Source organism: Tachyglossus aculeatus, chromosome 1, assembly GCF_015852505.1.
Source record: "Tachyglossus aculeatus isolate mTacAcu1 chromosome 1, mTacAcu1.pri, whole genome shotgun sequence".
In the NCBI taxonomy this organism is placed as follows: Eukaryota; Metazoa; Chordata; class Mammalia; order Monotremata; family Tachyglossidae; genus Tachyglossus; species Tachyglossus aculeatus.
The window spans coordinates 51,852,162-51,877,583 of NC_052066.1; the positions used below are offsets into that span (position 1 = coordinate 51,852,162).

A 25,422-nucleotide genomic window follows, 5' to 3' on the forward strand; every position below is an offset into this window, starting at 1 on the left:
GCACACTGTAAGCGCTTGATAGATGCCACCGGATTATTCACAAATAATTCACTTTCAGTGTTGCCTTTGCTGTACTCACAACCTAATGCAAAAATCTTTAGTCTGAAGATTTATCCTTATCAATTAACAAATAGAAATCAAACAGCTATTGAAATGCACTTTTCATCTCATTTCCATTAAAACCCTTCAAAATTGAGCGGGGAGTAAGGTGGAAAATGAAAGAGGGGAGGGTTTTGAGTCAGAGAAACCTTCGCAGCACAAGTTACAAGGCCAGAGCGTTATCACATTAAAAGAGTGCTGAATGGCAGAGAGCTATCGTGGGGGGATCCCTGGATATAAGCAAAGGTTATTTAAGTGAGTTTATGAAAAAAGAAGCTATGAAAAATGAGGAGAGACTAACCCGGGTCTAGCTTGACATTCACAGAGGCTTTCGATCGATCTTTGGTATTTATTGAGTGCTTACCGCGTGCTAAACGTTGATAGACATATTGTACTCTTTATTGTACTCTTCCAAGTGCTTAGTACGGTGCTCTGCACAGTAAGCACTCCGCAAATACCGCTGACTGAAGTATGGGTTGAAGAGGGAGTAATAATAATAATGTTGGTATTTGTTAAACGTTTACTGTGTGCCTAACACTGTTCTAAGCGCTGGGGTAGATACAAGGTAATCAGATTGTCCCACGTGGGGCTCACAGCCTTCATTCCCATTTTACAGATAACTGAGGCACAGAGAATAATAATGATAATGATGGCATTTACTAAGCGCTTACTATGTGCAAAGCACGGTTCTAAGCGCTGGGGAGGTTACGAGGTGGTCAGGTTGTCCCACGGGGGGCTCACAGTCTTCATCCCCATTTTACAGATGAGATAACTGAGGCACAGAGAATAATAATGATAATGATGGCATTTATTAAGCGCTTACTATGTGCAAAGCAATATTCTAAGCGCTGGGGAGGTTACGAGGTGGTCAGGTTGTCCCACGGGGGGCTCACAGTCTTCATCCACATTTTACAGACGAGGGAACTGAGGCACAGGGAAGTGAAGTGACTTGGCCAAGGTCACACAGCTGACAAGTGGCGGAGCTAGGATTAGAACCCATGACCTTTGACTCCCAAGCCTGTGCTTTTTCCACTAAGCCACGCTGCTTCTTAGAGGGAATGGACAGGGAGGTTGGGGAGGAGAATGATGATGATGATGGCATTTGTTAAGCGCTTACTATGTGCAAAGCACTGTTCTAAGCGCTGGGGTAGATACAAGGTAATCAGATTGCCCCACGTGGGGCTCACAGTCTTCATTCCCATTTTACAGGTGAGATAACTGAGGCACAGAGAAGTGAAGTGACTTGCCCAGGGTCACACAGCTGACAAGTGGCGGAGCCGGGATTAGAACCCATGACCTCGGACTCCCAAGCCTGGGCTTTTTCCACTAAGCCACGCTGCTTCTCAGAGGGAAGAGACAGGGAGGTTGGGGAGGAGACCGATGCAGTAGTCAAGCCAGGATATGACAAGTGTCTGGACCACCATGGGGGCAGGTTGGATGGAGATGAAGGGGTAATCATAATAATGTTGGTATTTGTTAAGCGCTTACTATGTGCCAAACACTGTTCTAAGCGCTGGTGTAGATACAAGGTAATCAGGTTGTCCCTCGTAGGGTTCACAGTCTTAATCCCCATTTTCCAGATGAGGTCACTGAGGCATAGAGAATAATAATAATAATGATGGCATTTGTTAAGCACTTACTATCAATCAATCAATCGTATTTATTGAGTGCTTACTGTGTGCAGAGCACTGTACTAAGCGCTTGGGAGGTACAAGTCGGCACTATGTTATTATTATCATTATTTACTATGTGCAGAGCACTGTTCTAAGCGCTGGGGGGGGACACAAGGTGATCAACTTGTCCCACGTGGGGCTTACAGTCTTAATCCCCATTTGACAGATGAGGTAACTGAGGCCCAGAGAAGTGAAGTGACTTGCCCAAAGTCACACAACAGGCAAGTGGCAGAGGTAGGATTAGAACCCACGACCTCTGACTCCCAAGCCCGAGCTCTTTCCACTGAGCCACGCTTGTAGCTTGCTGAAATTGCAACATAACACACCGCTTAACACACCGCTGCTTCGTGGGAAGCAGCGTGGCTCAGTGGAAAGAGCCCGGGCTTTGGAGTCAGAGGTCATGGGTTCAAATCCTGGCTCCGCCAGTTGTCAGCTGTGTGGCTCTGGGCAAGTCACTTCACTTCTCTGTGCCTCAGTTCCCTCATCTGGAAAATGGGGATTAAGACGGTGAGCCCCCCGTGGGGCAACCTGATCACCTTGTAACCTCCCCAGCGCTTAGAACAGTGCTTTGCACATAGTAAGTGCTTAATAAATGCCATTATTATTATTATTAACCTTTGTCCCAGAAGGAATTTTGGTTTATACCCAATTCTCCCATAATGCCAGGCTTGTGCTATTGTTAGGGAAAATTGGCACTGTAGCCTCACGCAATAATAATAATAATAATAATAATAATAATAATAATAATAATAATAATAATATATAAAAAATAATAAAATAAATAATAAATAAATAATAATAATAATAGAGAAGCAGCATGGCTCAGTGGAAAGAGCACGGGCTTTGGAGTCAGAGGCCATGGGTTCGCATCCCGACTCCGCCACATGTCTGCTGTGTGACCTTGAGCAAGTCACTTAACTTCTCTGAGCCTCAGTTACCTCATCTGGAAAATGGGGATGAAGACTGTGAGCCCCAACGTGGGACAGCTTGATCAACTTGTATCCCCCCCCAGCGCTTAGAACAGTGCTCTGCACATAGTAAGCGCTTAATAAATGCCATTATTATTATTATTATAACACACCACGTGGATGAGGAAAAGGGCAAATGGGCTTGCGTCGTTGGACAGATTCTCCCGACTTCCTTGCCCGTGGTCTAGCCAAAATGCAGAGTGAAAAGGGACTTTCCTGCCCTTTTCACGTTTCCACTTTAAATGAGCTGGAAGTTAGGCCAGACAATCTAGAGTCCACCACACAGAGGGAGGATGAAATGCGAAAATTTGATGATCTCAGAGTGTGCGAGCTGGGCCTGGGGTAGGAAGGAGGGGATGGAGGGTGGGGGGTCTCCCTGGCTGGGGGTCGGGGTGAGGAGAGGCCTGGGGTCGTCCCATCGGGATGGGGGGTGGCGGGGCAAGCAGTGTGGCTTAATGGAAAGAGCGTGGCCTTTAGAATCAGGGGATAATAATAATAATAATAATGGCATTTATTAAGCGCTTACTATGTGCAAAGCACTGTTCTAAGCGCTGGGGAGCTTACAAGGTGATCAGGTTATCCCACAGGGGGCTCACAGTCTTGATCCCCATTTTACAGATGAGTTATCTGAGGCCCAGAGAAGTGAAGTGACTTGCCCAAAGTCACACAGCTGACAATGGGCAGAACCGGGACTCGAACCCATGACCTCTGACTCCAAAGCCCGTGCTCTTTCCACTGAGCCATGCTGCTTCTCCAATCCCGACTCCGCAACTTGTCTGCTGTACGACCTTGGGCAAGTCACTTAAGGTAACCGGGGCACAGAGAAGTTAACTGCAAAATGGGAATTAAGACTGTCAGCCCCACGTGGGACAACCTGATTACCTCCTATCTACCCCTGCGCTTACAACACTGCTTGGCACATAGAAAGCGCTTAACAAATACCGTTATTATTATTATTATTTTATTATTATATGCAGTAATGTTATACTTCCAGGCAGGTTTGGATTTCCCGTCAACTGGTTCCACAGAGAGCCGTCGAACTTCTAGATCTCCTTCCGAGAGTTCAGCAGCATCATCAAAGTACGGATGGTAACTCTTTTCCTATGGGGGGATCAAATTGCTATTTTCTCAATTCACAATACCTTTTTTTTTTTTGGTTCTTTTGAAATTTCTCATGTTGATGAAATGAAACTTAACATACGATTAAATACGATTAAATACTTAGATACGATTGATGATGATGATGATGAGAAAGGAAATTAATTGTATCCAAATCCTCTTCAACCTCTCAAGCTGCCTCCAACACTGTGGATGGCCCTTTACGCCTGGAAACGTTGTTTAACCGTGGTTTCTTTGACGCTCACAATCTTCCCTTGGCTCTCCTATCTCTCTGGCTACTCCTGCTCAGCCTTTTTCACAGATTTCCCCTCTGCCTCCAAAAACTGTGAGGGTCTCTCCAGGTTCAGCTCTGGATCCCCTGTTATTTTCAATCCACACCCACTCCAGAGGAGAACTCATTCAGCGGCTCCCACTATCATCTCTAGCCTTACCATTCCCAAATTTATTTTACCCTCCTAATCAATCAGCCAATTAATGCGCATAACACTGTACTAAGTGCTCGGGAGAGTACAACATAAAGAGCTGGTAGACATTCCCTGCCCAGGTGAGCTCGTCAGCGCTTAGTACGGTGCTCTGCACGTAGAAAATAAATTTTTAGACTGTGAGCCCACTGTTGGGTAGGGACTGTCTCTATGTGTTGCCAATTTGTACTTCCCAAGCGCTTAGTACAGTGCTCTGCACATAGTAAGCGCTCAATAAATACGATTGATTGATTGATTGAAATGCTCAATACTACTGATTTGTTTGATCATAGAGGGGACCCTATTGAATTGATGGGCACAGGAAATTTAAGGATGCATATTATTAGAGGACCAGCATCAATCATCATCATCAATCGTATTTATTGAGCGCCTACTATGTGCAGAGCACTGTACTAAGCGCTCGGGAAGTACAAATTGGCAACATATAGAGACAGTCCCTACCCAACAGTGGGCTCACAGTCCACCGTTTAGGCCAGAGGCGGGGGTATAGCAGCGTGGCTCAGTGGAAAGAGCCTGGGCTTTGGAGTCAGAGGTCATGGGTTCAAATCCCGGCTTCGCCACTTGTCAGCTGTGTGACTTTGAGCTAGTCACTTCTCTGGGCCTCAGTTCCCTCATCTGTAAAATGGGGATGAAGACTGTGAGCCCCACGTGGTACAAACTGATCACCTGGTATCCCCCAGTGCTTAGAACAGTGCTTTGCACATAGTAAGTGCTTAACAAATACCATCATTATTATTCTCTGGGCCTCAGTTCCCTCATCTGTAAAATGGGGATTAAGACTGTGAGCCCACCGTGGGCCAACCTGATCACCTTGTAACCTCCCCAGCGCTTAGAACAGTGCTCTGCACATAGTAAGGCTTAATAAATGCCATCTTTATTATTCGAACGGTGACACTTCATTAACAGTTTGCACCAAAAATGGAGAAGTGATTCCTTTAAGTCACATCGTAAATAGTTTTGAATAATTCTGCTTTGTCTTCTAGGTCATCCAAAAGCTCTGGCTCCAAAAGCTTTGGCTCCCCGTCACCTGCATCAGTGAAAGTGGTGGACTTCAGTTTTCCTGCGATCTCCTCGCCAAGCGCACCGCAGTCTGGTTCCCGACCATCCACAACCAGTAGCTCCGGTAGTGGAAAAAGCAAAAAGACCTGGAGATAGAACTTTTAGACTCTTGCATTATTAACGATTCTGACTGGTAAAGCGGCCACTGTGCCGCCCCGCTTAGGAAGTCATAGAACGGATTAAAAATCTGATGTAATCCTGATTACACAGTGTAAATGATTAATAATATTTGGGCATGAAAAGGTTTCAGAATGAGGTGAGCGACAAAAATGAATTTGAAGAGCAACAAGTCCAAGAAAGAGTCCTGTTTTGATTTGCCTTCTCTTCAGCATCTTCTTATAAGAAATGACTGATTTTAAGTGAATCAATCAATCAATCAATTGTATTTATTGAGTGCTTACTGTGTGCAGAGCACTGGACTATCGCAGTGTTAGAAAAATCAACCAATCCATAGTATTTGAGCGCTTACCCTGTGCTGAGCATTGTACCTCAGTGCTTGAGTACAATTGAGAAGCAGCGTGGCTCGGTGGAAAGAGCCCGGGTTTGGGAGTCAGAGGTCATAGGTTCTAATCCCGGCTCTGCCACTGGTCAGGTGTATGACCTTGGGCAAGTCACTACACTTCTCTGTGCCTCAGTTACCTCATCTGTAAAATGGGGATGAAGACTGTGAGCTCCACGTGGGACAATCTGATTACCTTATATCTACCCCAGAGCTTAGGACAGTGCTTTGCATTCATTCACTCATTCATTCAATTGTATTTATTGAGAGCTTACTGTGTGCAGAGTACTGTACTAAGCGCTTGGGAAGTACAAGTTGGCAACATATAGAGACAGTCCTTACCCAACAGTGGGCTCACAGTCTAGAAGGGGGAGACAGAGAACAAAACATATTAATAAAATAAAATAGAATAAATATGTACAAATAAACTAAATAGAATAATAAACACATACGAACATATATACATATATACAGGTGCTGCGGGGAGGGGAAGGAAGTAAGGCGGGGGGAATGGGGAGGAGAGGGAGAGGAAGGAGGGGGCTCAGTCTGGGAAGGCCTCCTGGAGGAGGTGAGCTCTCAGTAGGGCCTTGAAGGGAATAACAACATTAATATTAATAATAATACGTGCAATATTATTGCACATAGTAAGCACTTAACAAATGGCATTATTATTATTATTATTAGACACAGTGGTCCCATAAAGGATTCTAAGCACTGGAGTAGATGTAAATTTATTAGATTGGATACAGTCCCTGTCTCTCATGAGGCTCTCAGTCTAAGTTGGAGAGAGGAGAAGCAGCGTGGCTCAGTGGAAAGAGCCCGGGCTTTGGAGTCAGAGGTCATGGGTTCAAATCCCAGCTCTGTCAATTGTCAGCTGTGTGACTTTGGGCAAGTCACTTCACTTCTCTGGGCCTCAGTTACCTCATCTGTAAAATGGGGTGAAGACTGTGAGCCCCAGGTGGGACAACCTGCTCACCTTGTAACCTCCCCAGCGCTTAGAACAGTGCTTTGCACATAGTAAGGGCTTAATAAATGCCATTATTATTATTATTAACATAGTAAGCACTTAATAAATGCTATTATTATTATTATTATTAATTATTCTCTGGGCCTCAGTTACCTCATCTGTCAAATGGGGATTAAGTCTGTGAGCCCCCCCGTGGGACAACCTGCTCACCTTGTAACCTCCCCAGCGCTTAGAACAGTGCTTTGCACATAGTAAGCGCTTAATAAACGCCATCATTATTATTATTTCATCCCCAATTTACAGAGAAATTAAGTGACTTGCCCGAGATGACACAGAAAGGAATCGGTAGAGCTGGGATTAGAAGTCAGGTCCTCTGATTCCCAGGCCAAGCTGGCCACTAGGCCAAGCTGTTTCTCAATTTTTCTGGAGAAGTTCTCCAGGATGAGTTGATGAGATGCCACAGTCTAAGTGGTTTACACCGGCCTAGCGCCAGCGGGGTGGAGCTCTGGAATTAGAAAAATGGGATATTCCAGCGAGCTTCGCTTCTATTCCCCTCCTAACTACCTCTCTGTCCCCCGAAGGGCAGCGGTGGCAGGGTATGGGGGCTATGAAGTGGAAGGCTCAGGTGGATGTGACCCCCAAGGAGTCAGGAAAGAGTCCTAGTATTTAAAACAATACTTGGCACATAATAAGCACTTAAATACCATAAAAAAAGAACCAACTCAGTTCTTCTTCCCAGCTGCCCATCCAAGGAGCCGGGCCGCGGTGTCCAGGTTAATTGCGGTGGCAGCGAGGAACTGGAACACGGCACTGCGAGTTTCGTGAAGGATACCGATTTTGAGGTTTCAGAAATATTCCATTTCTCGGTCTGCGTGTCCAACTACGATGGAGACAGCGAAGGTTAATGGTTTTGATTTTTCAGAAACATTCTACCTCTAAGTACTAAGCACTTGGGAAGTACAAGTTGGCAACATATAGAGACAGTCCCTACCCAACAGTGGGCTCACAGTCTAAAAGGGGGAGACAGAGAACAAAACCAAACATACTAACAAAATAAAATAAATAGAATAGATATGTACAAGTAAAATAAATACATAGAGTAATAAATATGTACAGACATATTATCATCATCATCAATCGTATTTATTGAGCACTTACTATGTGCAGAGCACTGTACTAAGTGCTTGGGAAGTACAAATTGGCAACATATAGAGACAGTCCCTACCCAACAGTGGGCTCACAGTCTAAAAGGGGGAGACAGAGAACAAAACCAAACATACTAACAAAATAAAATAAATAGAATAGATATGTACAAGTAAAATAAATACATAGAGTAATAAATATGTACAGACATATCACTATCATCATCATCATCATCATCAATCGTATTTATTGAGCATTTACTATGTGCAGAGCACTGTACTAAATGCTTGGGAAGTACAAATTGGCAACATATAGAGACAGTCCCTACCCAACAGTGGGCTCACAGTCTAAAAGGGGAAGACAGAGAACAAAACCAAACATGCTAACAAAATAAAATAAATAGGATAGCTATGTACAAGTCACAAAATCAACCTCAACTGAACGGAGGGCGATCAGATTAAGGGTACCCCGGGACGCCCATAATCTAAGCAAGCATACCATAGGCAACGGGACCTAGAGATGTGTTTCTGACACGGTCCCTGCCCTCAAAGAGCTTACAATCTAGAAAGGCAGACGGACGCTAAAATCCATTACAAGTAGGGAGAAGCAACAGCGTTTAAAGATATGTACCTAATCGCTAGGGAGGATAAGGGAGACCGCTCAATACCTGCAACCCGGGGATTTCACCAGCCTGCTATACCCCAGTAGCTCCGCTGTTTCTTGCAACCACGGCAAATAAATCAACTCTCATCTCCCACTCTCCTGTTCCATCTGTTTCTCTGTGGATTGAATTCAATTCCTCCCTTTCTTGTCTTAGAGAAGCAGCGTGGCTCAGTGGAAAGAGCCCGGGCTTTGGAGTCAGAGGTCATGGGTTCGAATCCCGGCTCCACCGTCACCTGTGTGACTTTGGGCAAGTCACTTCACTTCTTCGGGCCTCAGTTACCTCATCTGTAGAATGGGGATGAAGACTGTGAGCCTTCACGTAGGACAACCTGATTACCTTGTATCTATCTCAGTGCTTAGAACAGTGCTTGGCACATAGTAAGCGCTTAACAAATACCAACATTATTATTATTATTATTATTGTCTCCTATCCTCCAGCATTTTTCTTAAGCTAACCCCCTTTGACACAAGGGTCGCTATCAGCAATCGAACACAATACTGCCTCTTTTCTGCTGCACATAATTCCACTTTCTCGTCCTAGGCCTAGCTACCGAAACAGGGTCAGAGTGGGGTGGAATAGTCCAGTCCCCTCCCCAGATACTTTCTACCACCACCAATCAATCAATCAGTCGTATTTATTGAGCGCTTACTCTGTGCAGAGCACTGTACTAAGCGCTTGGGAAGTACAAGTTGGCAACATATAGAGACGGTCCCTATCCAACAGTGGGCTCACAGTCTAAAAGACCACCAATCCCTCCATTCCAGCCATCACTACTACGGTTGATTTTCCAGAAGACAAAAAAAGAAAAATACCAAAGCTTGGAGAGGAGGGAGGGCGGATTTACGTGGTAGTTTTACTTCCCTGAAGCGATTGACCGTAACATCATTTTCATAAGCCATTCTTAAACATTTGTCGTTACCAAATTTGTTCTCTAGGAATTGTTTAATAAAGTCGGCCGCCCTGAGAAGCTCATCAAGGTTTGGAGGTTATTTCGAGTTAGCCAGTTGGGCCGAATCATTGCCAAAGGTGCCCGGGCAATATAGTTTCATTTTTTCAGCATAACTGTGCTGAAAGAGAAGCAGTGTGGCTCAGTGGAAAGAGCACGGGCTTTGGAGTCAGAAGTCATGGGTTCAAATCCCCGCTCTGCCAATTGCCAGCTGTGTGACTTTGGGCAAGTCACTTCTCTGTGCCTCAGTTCCCTCATCTGTAAAATGGGGATTAAGACTGTGAGCCTCCCGTGGGACAACCTGATCACCTTGTAACCTCCCCAGCGCTTAGAACGGTGCTTTGCACATAATAATAATAATGATGGCATTTGTTAAGCGCTTACTATGTGCAAAGCACTGTTCTTAAGCGCTGGGGGGGGATACAAGGTGATGAGGTTGTCCCACGTGGGGCTCACAGTCTTAATCCCCATTTTACAGATGAGGGAACTGAGGCTCCGAGAAGTTAAGTGACTTGCCCAAGGTCACACAGCGGACATGTAAGTGCTGGATAAATGCTATCATTATTATTATTATTATTAAAAGAGACAAGCGGCCTGGATGTAGATGTAAGAATAGGCTTTTGCACATCTAGGAAACATCCATCTCAACGGACCTTTTGGGAAACGCTTCCGCTTCAACAGACTCCGAGCATCATCCGAAGCCCCAGACAGCCATTCCAGAGTCGCGAAAAACATGCGACTGTATCACAGTACACACCCAGCAACACACGCACAAGGCTGTTAACAACCAGGCTGAATCAGCGGGGCATTACAGTGTGATGTCTGTAGAGAAAACCCAAGGTGATGTACCAGCCTGCCTTTGAAAAGCCAAAGCTCCATTTACACTGTAAAAATAAGCACTATCACAGAAGTGTGTCACTTAGGCAACCTCACTGACCGACTGTGCAACAACAGACGTGGAATTAGAAAAATGAGTCAAGACAGTTATCAAATACAGTTGACAAATACCAACATCATTATTATTATTATTATCCCTCAGTGTGGCAGCATCGTGGTATTTGGCTCCACACCAAACCACGGATCTACAGAGCTGTTGTTGCCATCCCGTCTCCTCTACCGCTGTATAACCTGGATTACTCTATTTATTTATTACTCTATTTATTACTCTATTTATTTATTCATTTTACTTGTACATATCTATTCTATTTATTTTATTTTGTTAGTATGTTTGGTTTTGTTCCCTCTCTCCCCCTTTTGGACTGTGAGCCCAATGTTGGGTAGGGACTGTCTCTATATTTTGCCAATTTGTACTTCCCAAGCGCTTAGTACAGTGCTCTGCACATAGTAAGCGCTCAATAAATACGATTGATGATGATGATGATGATGATGCATTCGATGCCTTCATTTACTCAACATCAAGATGCACCACATATGAGGTACTAGAACCAAGACAATCTCCTCACACTGAATCTATAATAATAATGGCATTTATTAAGCACTTACTATGTGCAAAGCACTGTTCTAAGCGCTGTTCTAATCTAATCTATGTTCATCTCAGCGTAGCTACACTAGGTAGGATGCACACAAGTGAGTTAATTCATTCAATCGTATTTACTGAGTGCTTACTGTGTGCAGAGCACTGTACTAAGCGCTTGGGAAGTACAAGTCGGCAACATAGAGAGACGGTCCCTACCCAACAGCGGGCTCACAGCCTAGAAGGGGGAGACAGACAACAAAACGAAACATATTAACAAAATAAAATAAATAGAATATATACAAGTAAAATAGAGTAATAAATCCATACAAACATATATACAGATATACAGGTGCTGTGGGGAGGGGAAGGAGGTAAGGCGGGGGGGATGGGGAGGGGGAGGGGGGGGCTCAGTCTGGGAAGGCCTCCTGGAGGAGGCCAACTTGTATTTCCCAAGTGCTTAGCACAGTGCTCTGCACACAGTAAGCACTCAATAAATATGATTGAATGAATGAATGAATGAAGAGGAAGGAGGGGGCTCAATCTGGGAAGGCCTCCTGGTACTTCCCAAGCGCTTAGTCCAGTGCTCTGCACACAGTAAGCGCTCAATAAATATGATTGAATGAATGAATGAAGAGGAAGGAGGGGGCTCAATCTGGGAAGGCCTCCTGGCACTTCCCAAGCGCTTAGTCCAGTGCTCTGCACACAGCAAGCGCTCAACAAATACGATTGAATGAATGAATGAGGTGAGCTCTCAGACAGGAAGAATGGGTAGAACACAGTCCCGGGAGTCAGAAAGACCTGGGTTCTGATCCCTGCCCCGCCCCATGCCTGCTGTGTGACCTTGGGCAAGTCACTAAACTCTCCGGGCCTCAGTTACCTCATCTGTAAAATGGGGATTAAGAGTGTGAGCCCCATGTGGGATGGGGACTCTGCCCAATCTGATTAACTTGCATCTGTCCCAGCGCTTACTACAGTGCCTGGCACATAGTGAAGCACTTAGATACCATAACAATTAATTATTATCAGTGTTATATTCAAACAGCAGCCGTCACGAGCTGAAGTTGAGACATGGTTGTGGAGAGCAGGAAAAAAAACCTTCCGCATCCCAACGGAAAACTGGAATTTAACTGCTGTAGACAGTCAAGCGTAGTGGCCCACAATCAAGCAACGAGAGGCTTCTTTTGAAGGGAAGCTTTGTAAGGATCAAGAGACAAGTAGTTAAACGTGGAAGTATCTGAGGGATTGCAGACGTCAAAAATAACCGGACAAAAAGGGTCCGTCTTTGCACATGGGCCCAAGCTAGGGATTGTAGATCCCACATTGGCTTTTGCAGTCACGTATTCATTCATTCAATCGTATTTATTGAGCGCTTACTGTGTGCCGAGCACTGGACTAAGCGCTTGGGAAGTACAAGTTTGCAACATATAGAGACGGTCCCTACCCAACAGTGGGCTCACAGTCTAGAAGGGGGAGACAGACAACAAAACAAAACATATAAACCAAATAAAATGAATTGAATATGTACAAGTAAAATAGAGTAATACATATGTACAAACATATATACATATATACAGGTGCTGTGGGGAAGGGAAGGAGGTAAGGCAGGGGGGATGGGGATTAGGGAGCATATAAACATATGCGTTTATAGGTGAATTTCACTGTGACATGTTCCTCAAGTACGAAGAGCAAGATCTGTAGACTATAACGTAATAAAAATAAATATAAGGCAGCTCCAGGGCGGGGGCCTAAGTAACAGGAGAGCACATTCAGGCTGTAGGTAACAGAGCCGGGAGATCCCTGGGAATAGTTTTTGGGCTAGGGAGGAGGGTAGAGGTTTTGCAAAAGAGAGAAAACTTGTGAACAGCCTTCCTTTACAGAGAAAGGGAATTCTGCTGGACTGATGTGGAATTCTTCAACCCATGACCGGTGCACAGCCAGTTTAGCTGACATATATGGTATATATGTTTGTACGTATTTTAGACTGTGAGCCCATTGTTAGGTAGGGACTGTCTCTATATGTTGCCAACTTGTACTTCCCAAGCGCTTAGTACAGTGCCCTGCACACAGTAAGCGCTCAATACAACTGATTGATTGATTACTCTATTTTATTTGTACATATTTATTCTATTTTATTTTGTTAATATGTTTTGTTTTGTTGTCTGTCTCCCCCTTCTAGGCTGTGAGCCCGCTGTTGGGTAGGGACCGTCTCTAGATGTTGCCAACTTATACTTCCCAAGCACTTAGTACAGTGCTCTGCACACAGTAAGCGCTCAATAAATATGATTGAATGAATGAATGAACGAACAAAGATAATAGGAAATGGGAATTCCTAGGGGCACCCTGAACGAAAAAATAGGATCAGGTAGAGTTTCATGGGCTTTGGTGTATGCAAGAACTGTCCAGATTGTAAGCTATGGGCAGGGAATGTGTCTCTCCCATGTGTTTAGTACAGTACTTTGCACCTAGTAAGTGCTCAAGAAATACCATCATCGATTGACTGTTCTTTTGTTATCTGCTGCAGCAGTCCCGCGGGAAGACTTTGGGGTGAGGGTAGGGGTTGGGGGGGGGAGGGAGAGACAGAGAGAGAGAGACAGAGACAGAGAGAGACAGAGAAAGAGAGAGAGAGAGAGACTGTCTGTGTTTGCTTACGTAGTGGGAGGTACTCCAGATGAGACCTTAAAGCCACAGAGAAAACATTCTGAAAAACAACTGAAAACCTCTGCTGGTAGTTAATCAACTGTGGAACATGTTTATGACTGATTTTTTTTTTTCTCCAAAAATTCATTCATTCATTCATTCAATTGTATTTATTGAGCGCTTACTGTGTGCAGAGCACTGTACTAAAGCGCTTGGGAAGGACAAGTCGGCAACGGAGAGAGACGGTCCCTACACAACAGCGGGCTCACAGCCTAGAAGGGGGAGACAGACAACAAAACAAAACATATTTACAAACTAAAATAAATAGAATATATACAAGTAAAATAAATAGAGTAATAAATCCGTACAAACATATATACATATATACAGGTGCTGTGGGGAGGGGAAGGAGGTAAGGCGGGGGGGGGGATGGGGAGGGGGAGGAGGGGGCTCAGTCTGGGAAGGCCTCCTGGAGGAGGCCAAATTGTACTTCCCAAGCGCTTAGCACAGTGCTCTGCACACAGTAAGCGCTCAATAAATACTACTGAATGAATGAATGAATGAAGAGGAAGGAGGGGGCTCAATCTGGGAAGGCCTCCTGGTACTTCCCAAGCGCTTAGTCCAGTGCTCTGCACACAGCAAGCGCTCAACAAATACGATTGAATGAATGAATGAGGTGAGCTCTCAGACAGGAAGAATGGGTAGAACACAGTCCCGGGAGTCAGAAAGACCTGGGTTCTGATCCCCGCCCCGCCCCATGCCTGCTGTGTGACCTTGGGCAAGTCACTAAACTCTCCGGGCCTCAGTTACCTCATCTGTAAAATGGGGATTAAGAGTGTGAGCCCCATGTGGAATGGGGACTCTGCCCAATCGGATTAACTTGCGTCTACCCCAGCGCTTACAAAATGAAAATGAAGACAGCTAAACGAGCTCACCGAGAAAAAAGGAAATATTCCATTAAGCTCAAATCGGCTCAGTCACGAAAGAACAGACAAGAGGTCTTAAAAAAAATTTAATATTTACACAAATGTATTATAGATACATAAATGGCACATCAAGAGCGTAAAAACCCTCAAAAGCTAAGTTAAACTGAACGGAAAAATGTTGACAATGGAATTACTGATTTTTAGCAAAAACTATCTTAGAGTTTAAAGTGCAAATCCAATGTCTTCAACTAACCAAAAGGTCATAAACTTATGAGGTTAGCAAAAGTAATGTGTCATACAGTTTAAAGAAATCTGAATTACACGCGTATCCTTAAGCAAAATTTAAACAGATTTAACTTATTTTTTCCCTTTAGAAAGTATATCCATTCACCTATAAACCTCCCAGATGGAAAGCCTACTTGAAGCCTTCAGACTCTGAGAAGCGGCTCTGAATTCGAAACAGATACATCGCTGAACAGGAAAACGGTTTTACATAATATTTTAAGGGTTCACATTTCTCTACCGAAGGATGCGATTAGAAAGACAAACCTCTTCATGGCTTGGGTTGGATGCATTTGCCTCTGGATGCTCTATGAGTTTTTCTTATTTCCTTTTTCTTTTTCAAATTCAGCAATCTGGTTAAATATATTGAGCAGGTTTTGCGGCAAGTTCTTCTTCACAACGCTTCCCGCTTGCCCTTTGCCATCTGGCGTGTCATCTTCTTCGGGTTCCGTTTTAGGATCGTCCTCCTCGTTACTTTCCCTGTCCTCAGATTCTCCCCCTTGCTGCGCATTCTCCGCTATCTGGCATTTTGGTAACTCTCCCTGCCTGCTATAATCATGCAATCCAGTGTTTGGGTATTTTTTATACTTTTCAACTGACCTCCACGAGTAATCCGAACCAACCGGGGAAGAGAAATATCTTCCTTGCCCGGGTTCCCATTTTCGATAAGGTTCTTTTCTTCCCCCTACTTCCCTGTCAAACTTCCTAGGATAATAGACCTTGGCCTTGTCCTCGGAATTTCTACTGTAAGAGCCCGAGAAATCCTTTCTACTGGAGAAGTACTTTTCGGAGGCATTTGGCTTTTCACATTTGCTACTACTTGCCTGATCGTTGCAACTCCCGTAGGAGTCCTTTGAATCTTCCCACCTACCTCCAAAGGCCTCCACGATTTCAACTGAAGATGAAGAGAGGGTGCGGTATCTCTCTCTCCCCTTCACTTGGGTCTTTTGAGAAGTGAATCTGGGCTGCTTTTCCAAGATTTTTTCCATCTCTTGTTTTTGGCTGAGGAAAGATGCCGAAGTATCAGCCGGAGGAGAGTGCCATTCGTCTTTTCTAGTCTGCTCTACCGGATAGGAAGGTTCCCTAGGCAAATGCTTCCTGGAGTTGCGAGAGTCTGAACGGTTCCTTTTCCGTTTTTTATGCCTTCTGTGACCGGAAGAGGAAGAGGAGGAAGAGGAGGAAGAAGCCGGTAGGTCGGACGACGACACGCTTGAAGAGGAGGACGATCTTTTCCTTTTCTTCTTTAGCCTGATAAAAGGAGGTAACTCATGAGGGTCTCATCGCCCCGGGTTTCAAAACGCTGCCAAATTTCTGGGAAAGCTGCCGATAATACTCTCCCTTTTCTGTCGCATGCCAGTTCAAAACAACAGCTGTGCAACTTTAGAGTCTCTAGATGCAACGTCAGGAAAATATCAGGCTAACAGGTTGAACAACTCAAACATCTAGGACTGGTCCTATGGTTTAGCAAGCTACTCAGGTGAGAGGTAGACTAGTCATTTGAGCTCTTGGTCTAGATGAACGATTTATCCGAACTGGGGGTATTCCCTCCCAGCCACATTTTTCCCTCACTCACTCTAGACTGTAAGCTCGTGGTGGGCCTACCAGCTCTGTCATATTGTACTCTGGCAAGCGCTTAGTACAGTGCTCCGCACACAGTAAGCAGTCAGTAAAGGTGACTGATTTCCTCTCCCATTCTCTCACTCTCCATTTATCTCGCACTCCCTCTCCCCCTTATCTTTTGTCCCTCTCTTCCTTCTGCCTAGTCCAATATTCCTTCTTTTGACCATCACTCTACTTCTCTTTCTCGCTCTCTTCTGATCTGAGAGCAACTCGACTGAAATAGCTGTGTTCTGCCTGTCTCGCCAGTGGAGTTGTAGATCTGTCGAGGACGCGGGCAGCCTCCACTTCAACAAGATGACTCTGCCTGCCCGAGTCAGAAAAAGGAGCACGGGTTCCTATTCTCTGAGGCTCCGCTGAAGAAAGCAGGAGGCCTGTATTCTCCCAGAAAAACGTGCAATAAAGTCAGCCAACCTGGCTTTCCCATTTATAAGCATGTGGCAATCATGTCAGAGAGAACTAGTCCCTCATGGGAGTACTAAGTAGGGTTATTATAAAAATATCCAGAGGCAGTCTTTTGTTAGCTCAAAGTTGAAATTACAGGCTAACGAACGTCCCAGACTTATTAATGAATCTCTCCCCTACTTCACTCATGCTTTAGAGATGACACTGACACGGGTGGAGACAGAGAGGGAAAAAATGATTTATAGTTTTCCAAGAGTTATAGATGGTGGTTGAAAAACTAGACTTTAAAAATGAACAAAGCCGTTCAAGGAAAATCCTCGTTTGAATATTTACTAACTTACACATGTGGCACAGGGTGTTTCATAGTCCTTCAGCCTAAGATTAGGGCAGCAGCTGACCAGGAACCACCACCAAATCACGAAATTAACAAAGTACTGATGACTCGTACTTACTTAATCTATATGGCATTGTGGCTCAATTCAGTGGATGCTTTAATTGAAATAAAACATAATGAGTTTACCTTTTTTCCTCTTTTAAGAGCTTACGCAATTTTTCTGCACTCGTTTCTATTTTCTTTGCTTTCCGCTTTTCTTCTTTTTCAGCTTGCTTTTCTCTTAATTCCAAAGATTTCTTTTAGAACCCAGATATCAAAAAAACCACACATTAAAAATAGCAGAAAATATAAACCCCAGTTTTTTCACAAGACCACCCCCCCAACCGAGAGGAATAGACCAAGATTCCCATAGATTCCACACCAGGAAAATATATTTAACAGGTGAAAGGTGATTGCATAGGTGTTTGACAGGCATTTATCGTTGGGATGAGCAGTATAGTACGGTGGACCATATTGCCGTTTGCATCCCATTGAAAGCATTTTAAAAAGCCAGAAATGGAAAAAAACAAAAAGCCATCGCGTCAGTATCCATGACCACCACAGATTTGGCAGGTAAAACGAACGGAACAGATGAGAAAATTCCAACCAAAAAACGTTCATGGGGGGTTTAAATTGAGGTGACGTTAAAAAAATATATATTTTATGATGAAAGTGCAAAGGAGAGAAGGATTCGATTTACAAATGAATCAATATCGGATTGCCATGTTTGGATACAAACCATTTTTAATAACATCGCGGCCCAGTTGGATGCATGGTTTATATAAGCAATCGTTTTCCAGTTCGTGGTTGGGGAGGAGCAGCACCGGATGTCACAAACACAGCAGCAACGGTCCAATTCAGAAGAAAATGCATATGAGGAAAACACTATCATCAGTATTACAGGAAAAAAAAAATAGGATTTACAGCTCACTGTCATTCGATTAAAAGCCTACCTCAGGTCTACTAGAACTGATAAACAGGGTTGGAATTCTCCATCGTGAAATTTTGACGTATTTCCAGCTTTAGCACCTAGCAGGCAAGCGGGGTTTTTGCCCTGACTGTGAGCCAACTGAGAATTACTGAGCTCATGTGACAAAAGGGAGAGGGTAGCTGAGACGATTTTGTACGGATAAAAGCGATATGTTCTGAAAAATTAGGTAACAAGTGGAAATAATAAGCTAGTGTCTGTCTTCTAGATGGTAAGCTCATTGTGGGCAGGGAATATGTCTACCAACTCTGTCGTATTTGGAAATGATACGTTTTATAGTCGTTTTGTTCTAAATCCAGTCACACCTGCTAAAATGTCAATCATCCTGTGGGTTTAAGGAGGAGCGACGTTGGACTTTAACTTTATGGACGTGGACTTTAGTGGGAAATTAGTACAGTGCTTTTCACACACACTACGTGCTCAATAAACACCACCGACTGATTCAACCCCTTCTTGCTACTTAAAACAAAAATAACGTATTCTTTCCGAAAAAGTTCACGATCCCAAACTCAACCGTTTATTTACCTGGTGGACACTGATAAAGTATCTAAGAGAAAATAAAGAATCACCTGCATGTGTTTGTGAAGTTTCAGCAAGGCATCCTCCGCTTCTTTAAAGGTCTCGTCCAAAGTTAAAGCTTTCTTATAGTAACTTTCGGCATTTAATAGCTTATCTTCTTCTTCTAATCTAAATTTGAAAGAGACATTTTTAGAAGCAATAAATGACTGACAAAAAACATCCGTCGTTTACACAGGTTGGAGCTGAGAAGAACTTGACTGAGGACTTTGTGAGACAAAAGTCTTGCTTAAGAAGTTGTACATCAAAAAAAAAGTGACGGTCTCAGACGCTATGGTTTAATAAAATGTCTGCCTCACGTCTGACAATACTCGCCTCACCGTATTTAGAAATGATACGTTTTATAGTAGTTTTGTTCTAAATCCAGCACACATGCTAAAATGTCAATCATCTTGTGGGTATACGGAGGAGGGATGTTGGGCTTTGACTTTGTGGTCGTGGACTTTAGTGGGAAACTAGCTGAATGAATATCGCTACTTCTATGGCAGTTAATGTTAAGAATTTAATGTAAAGCAACAAATTCTTCCACGCTAAAACAACCACCACGTTGCCAACTTGTACTTCCTAAGTGCTTCGTACAGTGCTCTGCACACAGTAAGCGCTCAATAAATACGACTGAATGAATGAATGAACCAACTAGAGCTAGGAGAGTAGATTTGCATAGAATCACCTTCTGTGGTCAAATTTAGTCCAGGAGAGGGTTTCTGCTTCAAAGCTTGTAGGCACCAGTGATTCGTAATAGAACGATCTATTAGGGAGAAGGACGTTCTGAATACTCTACTTTAACGATATCTCATAATTTAAGTACTGCCCAAGGAAAAATTTACATTTTTCTTTGGAGGTGAGAATGGCTAGGAGAGACCTTGGGTGTAGAAAAAAAATAAAAAGAAACAGCGGCATATATAGCGTTCTGTATTTTCAAACCGTTTTGAACATATTAACTGGTTAACACACACCAAAACACGTTAGTGGTAGTAGACAATACCACCGTTTCCTATTTGACCAGTCCGTCCTCGATTCGCCCCATTCATACAACCCACATACTCAATCTGTCACCCAATCCTGTCAACTTCTGTCATCACACCATCGCTAAAATCCACCCTTTCCTCTCCAAACTGCTACTTTTCTATTCAACTTTGACTACTGGGAAGCAGCGTGGCTCAGTGGAAAGAGCACGGGCTTTGGAGTCAGTCTCAATCCCCATTTTAAAGAGGTCAGTGAGGCCCAGAGAAGTCAAGTGACTTGCCCAAGTGGCGGAGCCGGGATTAGAACTCATGACCTTCTGACTCCCACCTGCTGTTGGGTAGGGATCATCTCTATATGTTGCCAACTTGTACTTCCCAAGCGTTTAGTACAGTGCTCTGCACACAGTAAGCGCTCAGTAAATACGATTGAATGAATGAATGCTCTAGCCACTGTGCCATGCTGCTTCTCCCTTAAGCATTTCCTCACTTACCCATCCTCCCGTTCTCTTTCTCCTTCTACCTGTAAGCTATTTCGTACCTGTCCCAGAGGTCATGGGTTCTAATCCCGGCTCTGCCAACTGTCAGCTGTGAGACTTTGGGCAAGTCACTTCACTTCTCTGGGCCTCAGTAACCTCATCTGTAAAACGGGGATTAAGACTGTGAGCCCCCCGTGGGACAACCTGATCACCTTGTAACCTCCCCAGCGCTTAGAACAGTGCTTTGCACATACTAAGCTCTTAATAAATGCCATTATTATTATTATTATTATTACTACAACTGCCTCCTCGCTGCCCTCCCCGCCTCCCCACTACAATCCATATTTCACTCTGCTTCCTGGACCATTTTTCTAAAAAAAAGTTCATCCACTAAAGAACCTCCAACTGTTGCACACCCATCTCCGCATCATATAGCAACTCCTTTCTATTGACTTTAAAGCCCTCAATCAGCTCGGCCCCTCCTCTTTTACCGCACTGATCTCCTAATACAACCCAGGCGGCACACTTTGCTCCACCAGTGCCAGCTTGGACGCTCCCCCATCTTGTCTCACTGCCGACACCTTGGACCTGTAGCCTCTGATCAGTTGTCATTCGGTCCCACGGCCCTTGGGTACAAATCAGTAAATTTCTTTTTTACAGTTTTTTACTCCCCCTCTGGACTGTAAGCTCACTGTGGGCAGGGAATGTGCCTGACGACTCTGTTGTATTGCACAGTGTTCTGCACACGGTAAGTGCTCAATACTGATTGATTGAGTGTTGCACTGATTGAAAGTAATGAAAGTAGTTAAGTGCTTAGAGCACTGGACCGGGACAATGGGAAAACCGGACATAACTGAGAGAAAAAAATTCCCAAATGGACTAAATAGATGAAGGCGCAAAGTAAGCCAGTGACAATAAAACGCAGTAACAGCCACTTTTATCCTGCAGCAAAGCTAACTACAGAAAGGCATTTTACAATTTAGATTGAACCTAACTGTCTGGTTAAATCTAAAAGAAAACGATTTGGGTTAGATAGTAAGAGCACTACTTTTACAGTGGTTTCAACTCAAGAGAACACAAAGTACTTGGCCAAAAAAAAAACCCCAAAATAAACCAAACACCCCCCCCCCCCGCACCCCACAACATTCCTAGAGGCAATGTCTCCCCTTCACTGCCTCCTGCAAAATTAAAACAAAACTGGGGAAAGGAGGTTATGCAATAAAAGGATAAATTCCAAAGGAATATCGCATTAAAAATATTTCCTAATGAGCATCGACACTGCCCCCATCTCATCTCACCAATGACACCTTTCCCAAGTCCAGCCGCTGGCCCGGAATACCCTCCTCCTCCATATACGCTGGACCACCACTCTCCCCACCCCTGTAGCCTCATTACGGTCACATCTCCTCCAAGAGGCCTTCCGTGATTAAGCCCTTTCTTTTTCGATTCCCTCTCCCTTCCACACCGTCTACACACTTGGACCTGTAGCCTTTGATCAGTTGTTATTCGGTCCCACGGCACTTGGGTAGATAGTAATTTTTTTTTTTTTTTTACATTAATCTCCTCCCCTAGACTGTAGGCTCACTGTGGGCAGGGAATGTGTCTGACAACTCTGCATCTCCGTCATCCTCAAAAGGTGTGCCACGAGATTCATTCATTCATTCAATTGTATTTATTGAGCGCTTACTGTGTGCAGAGCACTGGACTAAGCGCTTGGGAAGTACAAGTTGGCAACATATAGAGACGGTCCCTACCCAATAGTGGGCTCACAGTCTAGAAGGGGGAGACAGACAACAAAACAAAACATGTGGACAGGTGTCAAGTCATCAGAATAAATAGAAGTAAAGCTAGAATTTCATTCATTCATTCATTCAATCGCATTTATTGAGCGCTTACTGTGTGCAGAGCACTGGACTAAGCGCTTGGGAAGTACAAGTTGGCAACATACAGAGACGGTCCCTACCCAACAGCAGGCTCACAGCCTAGAAGGGGGAGACAGACAACAAAACATGTGGACAGGTGTCAAGTCACCAGAATAAATAGAAGTAAAGCTAGAATTTCATTCATTCATTCATTCAATCGTATTTATTGAGCGCTTACTGTGTGCAGAACACTGGACTAAGTGCTTGGGAAGTACAAGTTGGCAACATATAGAGACGGTCCCTACCCAACAGCGGGCTCACAGCCTAGAAGGGGGAGACAGACAACAAAACATGTGGACAGGTGTCAAGTCACCAGAATAAATAGAAGTAAAGCTAGAATTTCATTCATTCATTCATTCAATCGTATTTATTGAGCGCTTACTGTGTGCAGAACACTGGACTAAGCGCTTGGGAAGTACAAGTTGGCAGCATATAGAGATGGTCCCTACCCAACAGCAGGTTCACTGTCTAGAAGGGGGAGATGATAGATAACAAAACAAAACATGTGGACAGGTGTCATCAGAATGAATAGAAGTAAAGCTAGAATTTCATTCATTCATTCATTCAATCGTATTTATTGAGCGCTTACTGTGTGCACAGCACTGTACTAAGCTCTTGGGAAGTACAAGTTGGCAACGTATAGAGACGGTCCCGACCCAACAGCGGGCTCACAGTCTAGAAGGGGGAGACAGACAACGAAACATATTAACAAAATAAATAGAAGCACATCATTAACAAAATAAATAGAATAGTAAATACGTGCAAGTAGAATAGAGTAATAAACCTGTACATATATGCAGGTGCTGTGGGGAGGGGAAGGAAGTAGGGCGGAGGGGATGGGGAGGGGGAGAGGAAAAAGGGGGCTCAGTCTGGCATGGCATGGCAAACCGATTGTGGCTGGCCCAGTAGCCCCCACATCTTAGGGCGTGGGCTAGCCTGCGGGCGTTCACACTGCCATCTCTAGAACCGGGGCACGTCCCCTCCCTCCTTCCCCAGAACGATTCTCCTTTATTTGCCAGGCCGACACCCGCTAATTGGTACTAAGTTCCTGTGGCGGTCCCCCAGAGGCGGAGCCCCAACCCGCCAGGAAAGGTGACTGTAGTAAGCGACAGCGGTCTGAAGGTCTCACGTGGACTCCAGTCCCTGTCCTGGGCCACTCATCCCAAACCGGCACAGCAACCAAGGCTGCTCACCGAGGGTTGAGCCCACTGTTGGGTAGGGACCGTCTCTATATGTTGCCAGCTTGTACTTCCCAAGCGCTTAGTACAGTGCTTTGCACACAGTAAGCGCTCAATACGACTGATTGATTGATTGACATGATTGATTGATTGATTCACCTCCTCCAGGAGGCCTTCCCAGACTGAGCCCCTTCCTTCCTCTCCCCCTCGTCCCCCTCTAAATCCCCCCCATCTTACCTCCTTTCCTTCCGCACTGCACCTGTATATATGTATATATGTTTGTACATATTTTTTACTCTATTTATTTATTTATTTATTTTATTTGTACGTATCTATTCCATTTATTTTATTTTGTTAGTATGTTTGGTTTTGTTCTCTGTCTCCCCCTTTTAGACTGTGAGCCCACTGTTGGGTAGGGACTGTCTCTATATGTTGCCAATTTGTACTTCCCAAGCGCTTAGTACAGTGCTCTGCACATAGTAAGCGCTCAATAAATACGATTGATGATGATGTGACCTTTCCTGACCACTCTCAGCCCCGATAGGGATTTCTGAGCCAAAACAGTAGCGCTTTTCCTGGTCCCGGCTACTTGCAGCAGATGTTAAAAGGCTAATTACAACGAAATTACTTCTAAGTAATAAGAATAAGGTTGTGCGATTGATATATGATTGTAACCTTATAATTCAGGCCAAAAAAACGTGAAGAATAATGATGATGACGGCATTTATTAAGCGCTTACTATGTGCAAAGCACTGTTCTAAACGCATCTTGCTCATAACTCTATGTCCAAAAGCAGTCAACACTTACTGGCCCCCTCTTTCTACGAGTGTCTGACAAAGGTACTTCCTTGCATTCCTATGGGTTGGGCAGTTTTCTAGTGCAACGTCAAAGTCTTCAATGGCCTTATTTAAACTCCCTTTGGTTGCATACCTTAAAGAAAGAACAAAAGGAAAAAGTAAGTTTTCTTGATAATGTCCTAAAATTCAAAAGAAATGTTACTTTCCCCCCAACCACTAACATATCTGTACTTTAACATACTCTACTACTTAATTATTATTACGGTATTCGGTCAGCGCGTCCTAGGTGCCGGTGACTGTACTAACCGCGGGGGTAGATACAAGCAAGTCCGGATGGACACAGTCCCTGTCCCACGGGGGGCTCACGGTCTCACTCCCCATTTTAAAGATGAGGTCACTGAGGCCCAGAGAAGTCAACTGACTTGCCCAAGTGACTTGGAGAAGCAAGCGTGGCTCAGTGGGAAGAGCCCGGGCTTTGGAGTCGGAGGTCATGGGTTCAAATCCCGGCTCCGCCACACGTCTGCTGTGTGACCTTAGGCAAGTCACTTAACTTCTCTAAGCCTCAGTTACCTCAGCTGTAAAATGGGGATGAAGACTGTGAGCCCCTCGTGGGATAACCTGATCACCTGGTATCCCCCCCAGCGCTTAGAACAGTGCTTTGCACATAGTAAGCACTTAATAAATGCCATCATTATGGCATTATGGCATATGGCAAATGCCTTCTTTTAGACTGTGAGCCCACTGTTGGGTAGGGACTGTCTCTATATGTTGCCAATTTGTACTTCCCAAGCGCTTAGTACAGTGCTCTGCACACAGTAAGCGCTCAATAAATACGATTGTTGATGATGATGATCATTATTATTAAGTGGCGGAGCCGGGATTAGAACCCATGACCTTCTGACTCCCACCCGCTGTTGGGTAGGGACCGCCTCGATATGTTGCCAACTTGTACTTTCCAAGCGCTTAGTACAGTGCTCTGCACACAGTAAGCGCTCAGTAAATATGATTGAATGAATGCTCTAGCCACTATGCCATGCTGCTTCTCCCTTAAGCATTTCTTCACTTACCCATCCTCCCGTTCTCTTTTTCCTTCTACCTGTAAGCTATTTTTGTACCTGTCCCAGTGACTGGATCTAAGTTTCCTGAGAGCAAGGACTGTGTCTTCTATCCCTGTAATAATAATA

At 44.3% G+C, this 25,422-nt stretch overlaps 2 protein-coding genes across 3 annotated transcripts in view; one reads left to right on the forward strand and one right to left on the reverse strand.

Moving 5' to 3' along the window:
• Nucleotides 1-5,602, forward strand: part of CCDC39 (coiled-coil domain containing 39) — a 73,837-nt gene extending 68,235 nt beyond the window's left edge. Inside the window, exons 19-20 of the mRNA XM_038747185.1 lie at nucleotides 3,735-3,820; nucleotides 5,325-5,602. Of these exons, the coding sequence (XP_038603113.1) occupies nucleotides 3,735-3,820; nucleotides 5,325-5,496 (258 nt within the window). The 3' untranslated portion in view covers nucleotides 5,497-5,602. The remainder of the gene's footprint in view (nucleotides 1-3,734; nucleotides 3,821-5,324) is intronic.
• A 9,130-nt stretch (nucleotides 5,603-14,732) lies between these two features.
• TTC14 (tetratricopeptide repeat domain 14) overlaps nucleotides 14,733-25,422 on the reverse strand; it is a 40,055-nt gene continuing 29,365 nt past the window's right edge. Inside the window, exons 9-12 of one of the 2 annotated variants that reach the window (XM_038743529.1) lie at nucleotides 24,249-24,371; nucleotides 18,894-19,011; nucleotides 17,484-17,593; nucleotides 14,733-16,189 (exon numbers count right to left, since the gene is read on the reverse strand). In XM_038743529.1, coding sequence (XP_038599457.1) covers nucleotides 15,250-16,189; nucleotides 17,484-17,593; nucleotides 18,894-19,011; nucleotides 24,249-24,371 — 1,291 coding nt within the window. In that variant the 3' untranslated portion in view covers nucleotides 14,733-15,249. Of the gene's footprint in view, nucleotides 16,190-17,483; nucleotides 17,594-18,075; nucleotides 18,222-18,893; nucleotides 19,012-24,248; nucleotides 24,372-25,422 lie in introns of those variants that run through there. The other variant, XM_038743539.1, reaches the window with a different exon arrangement.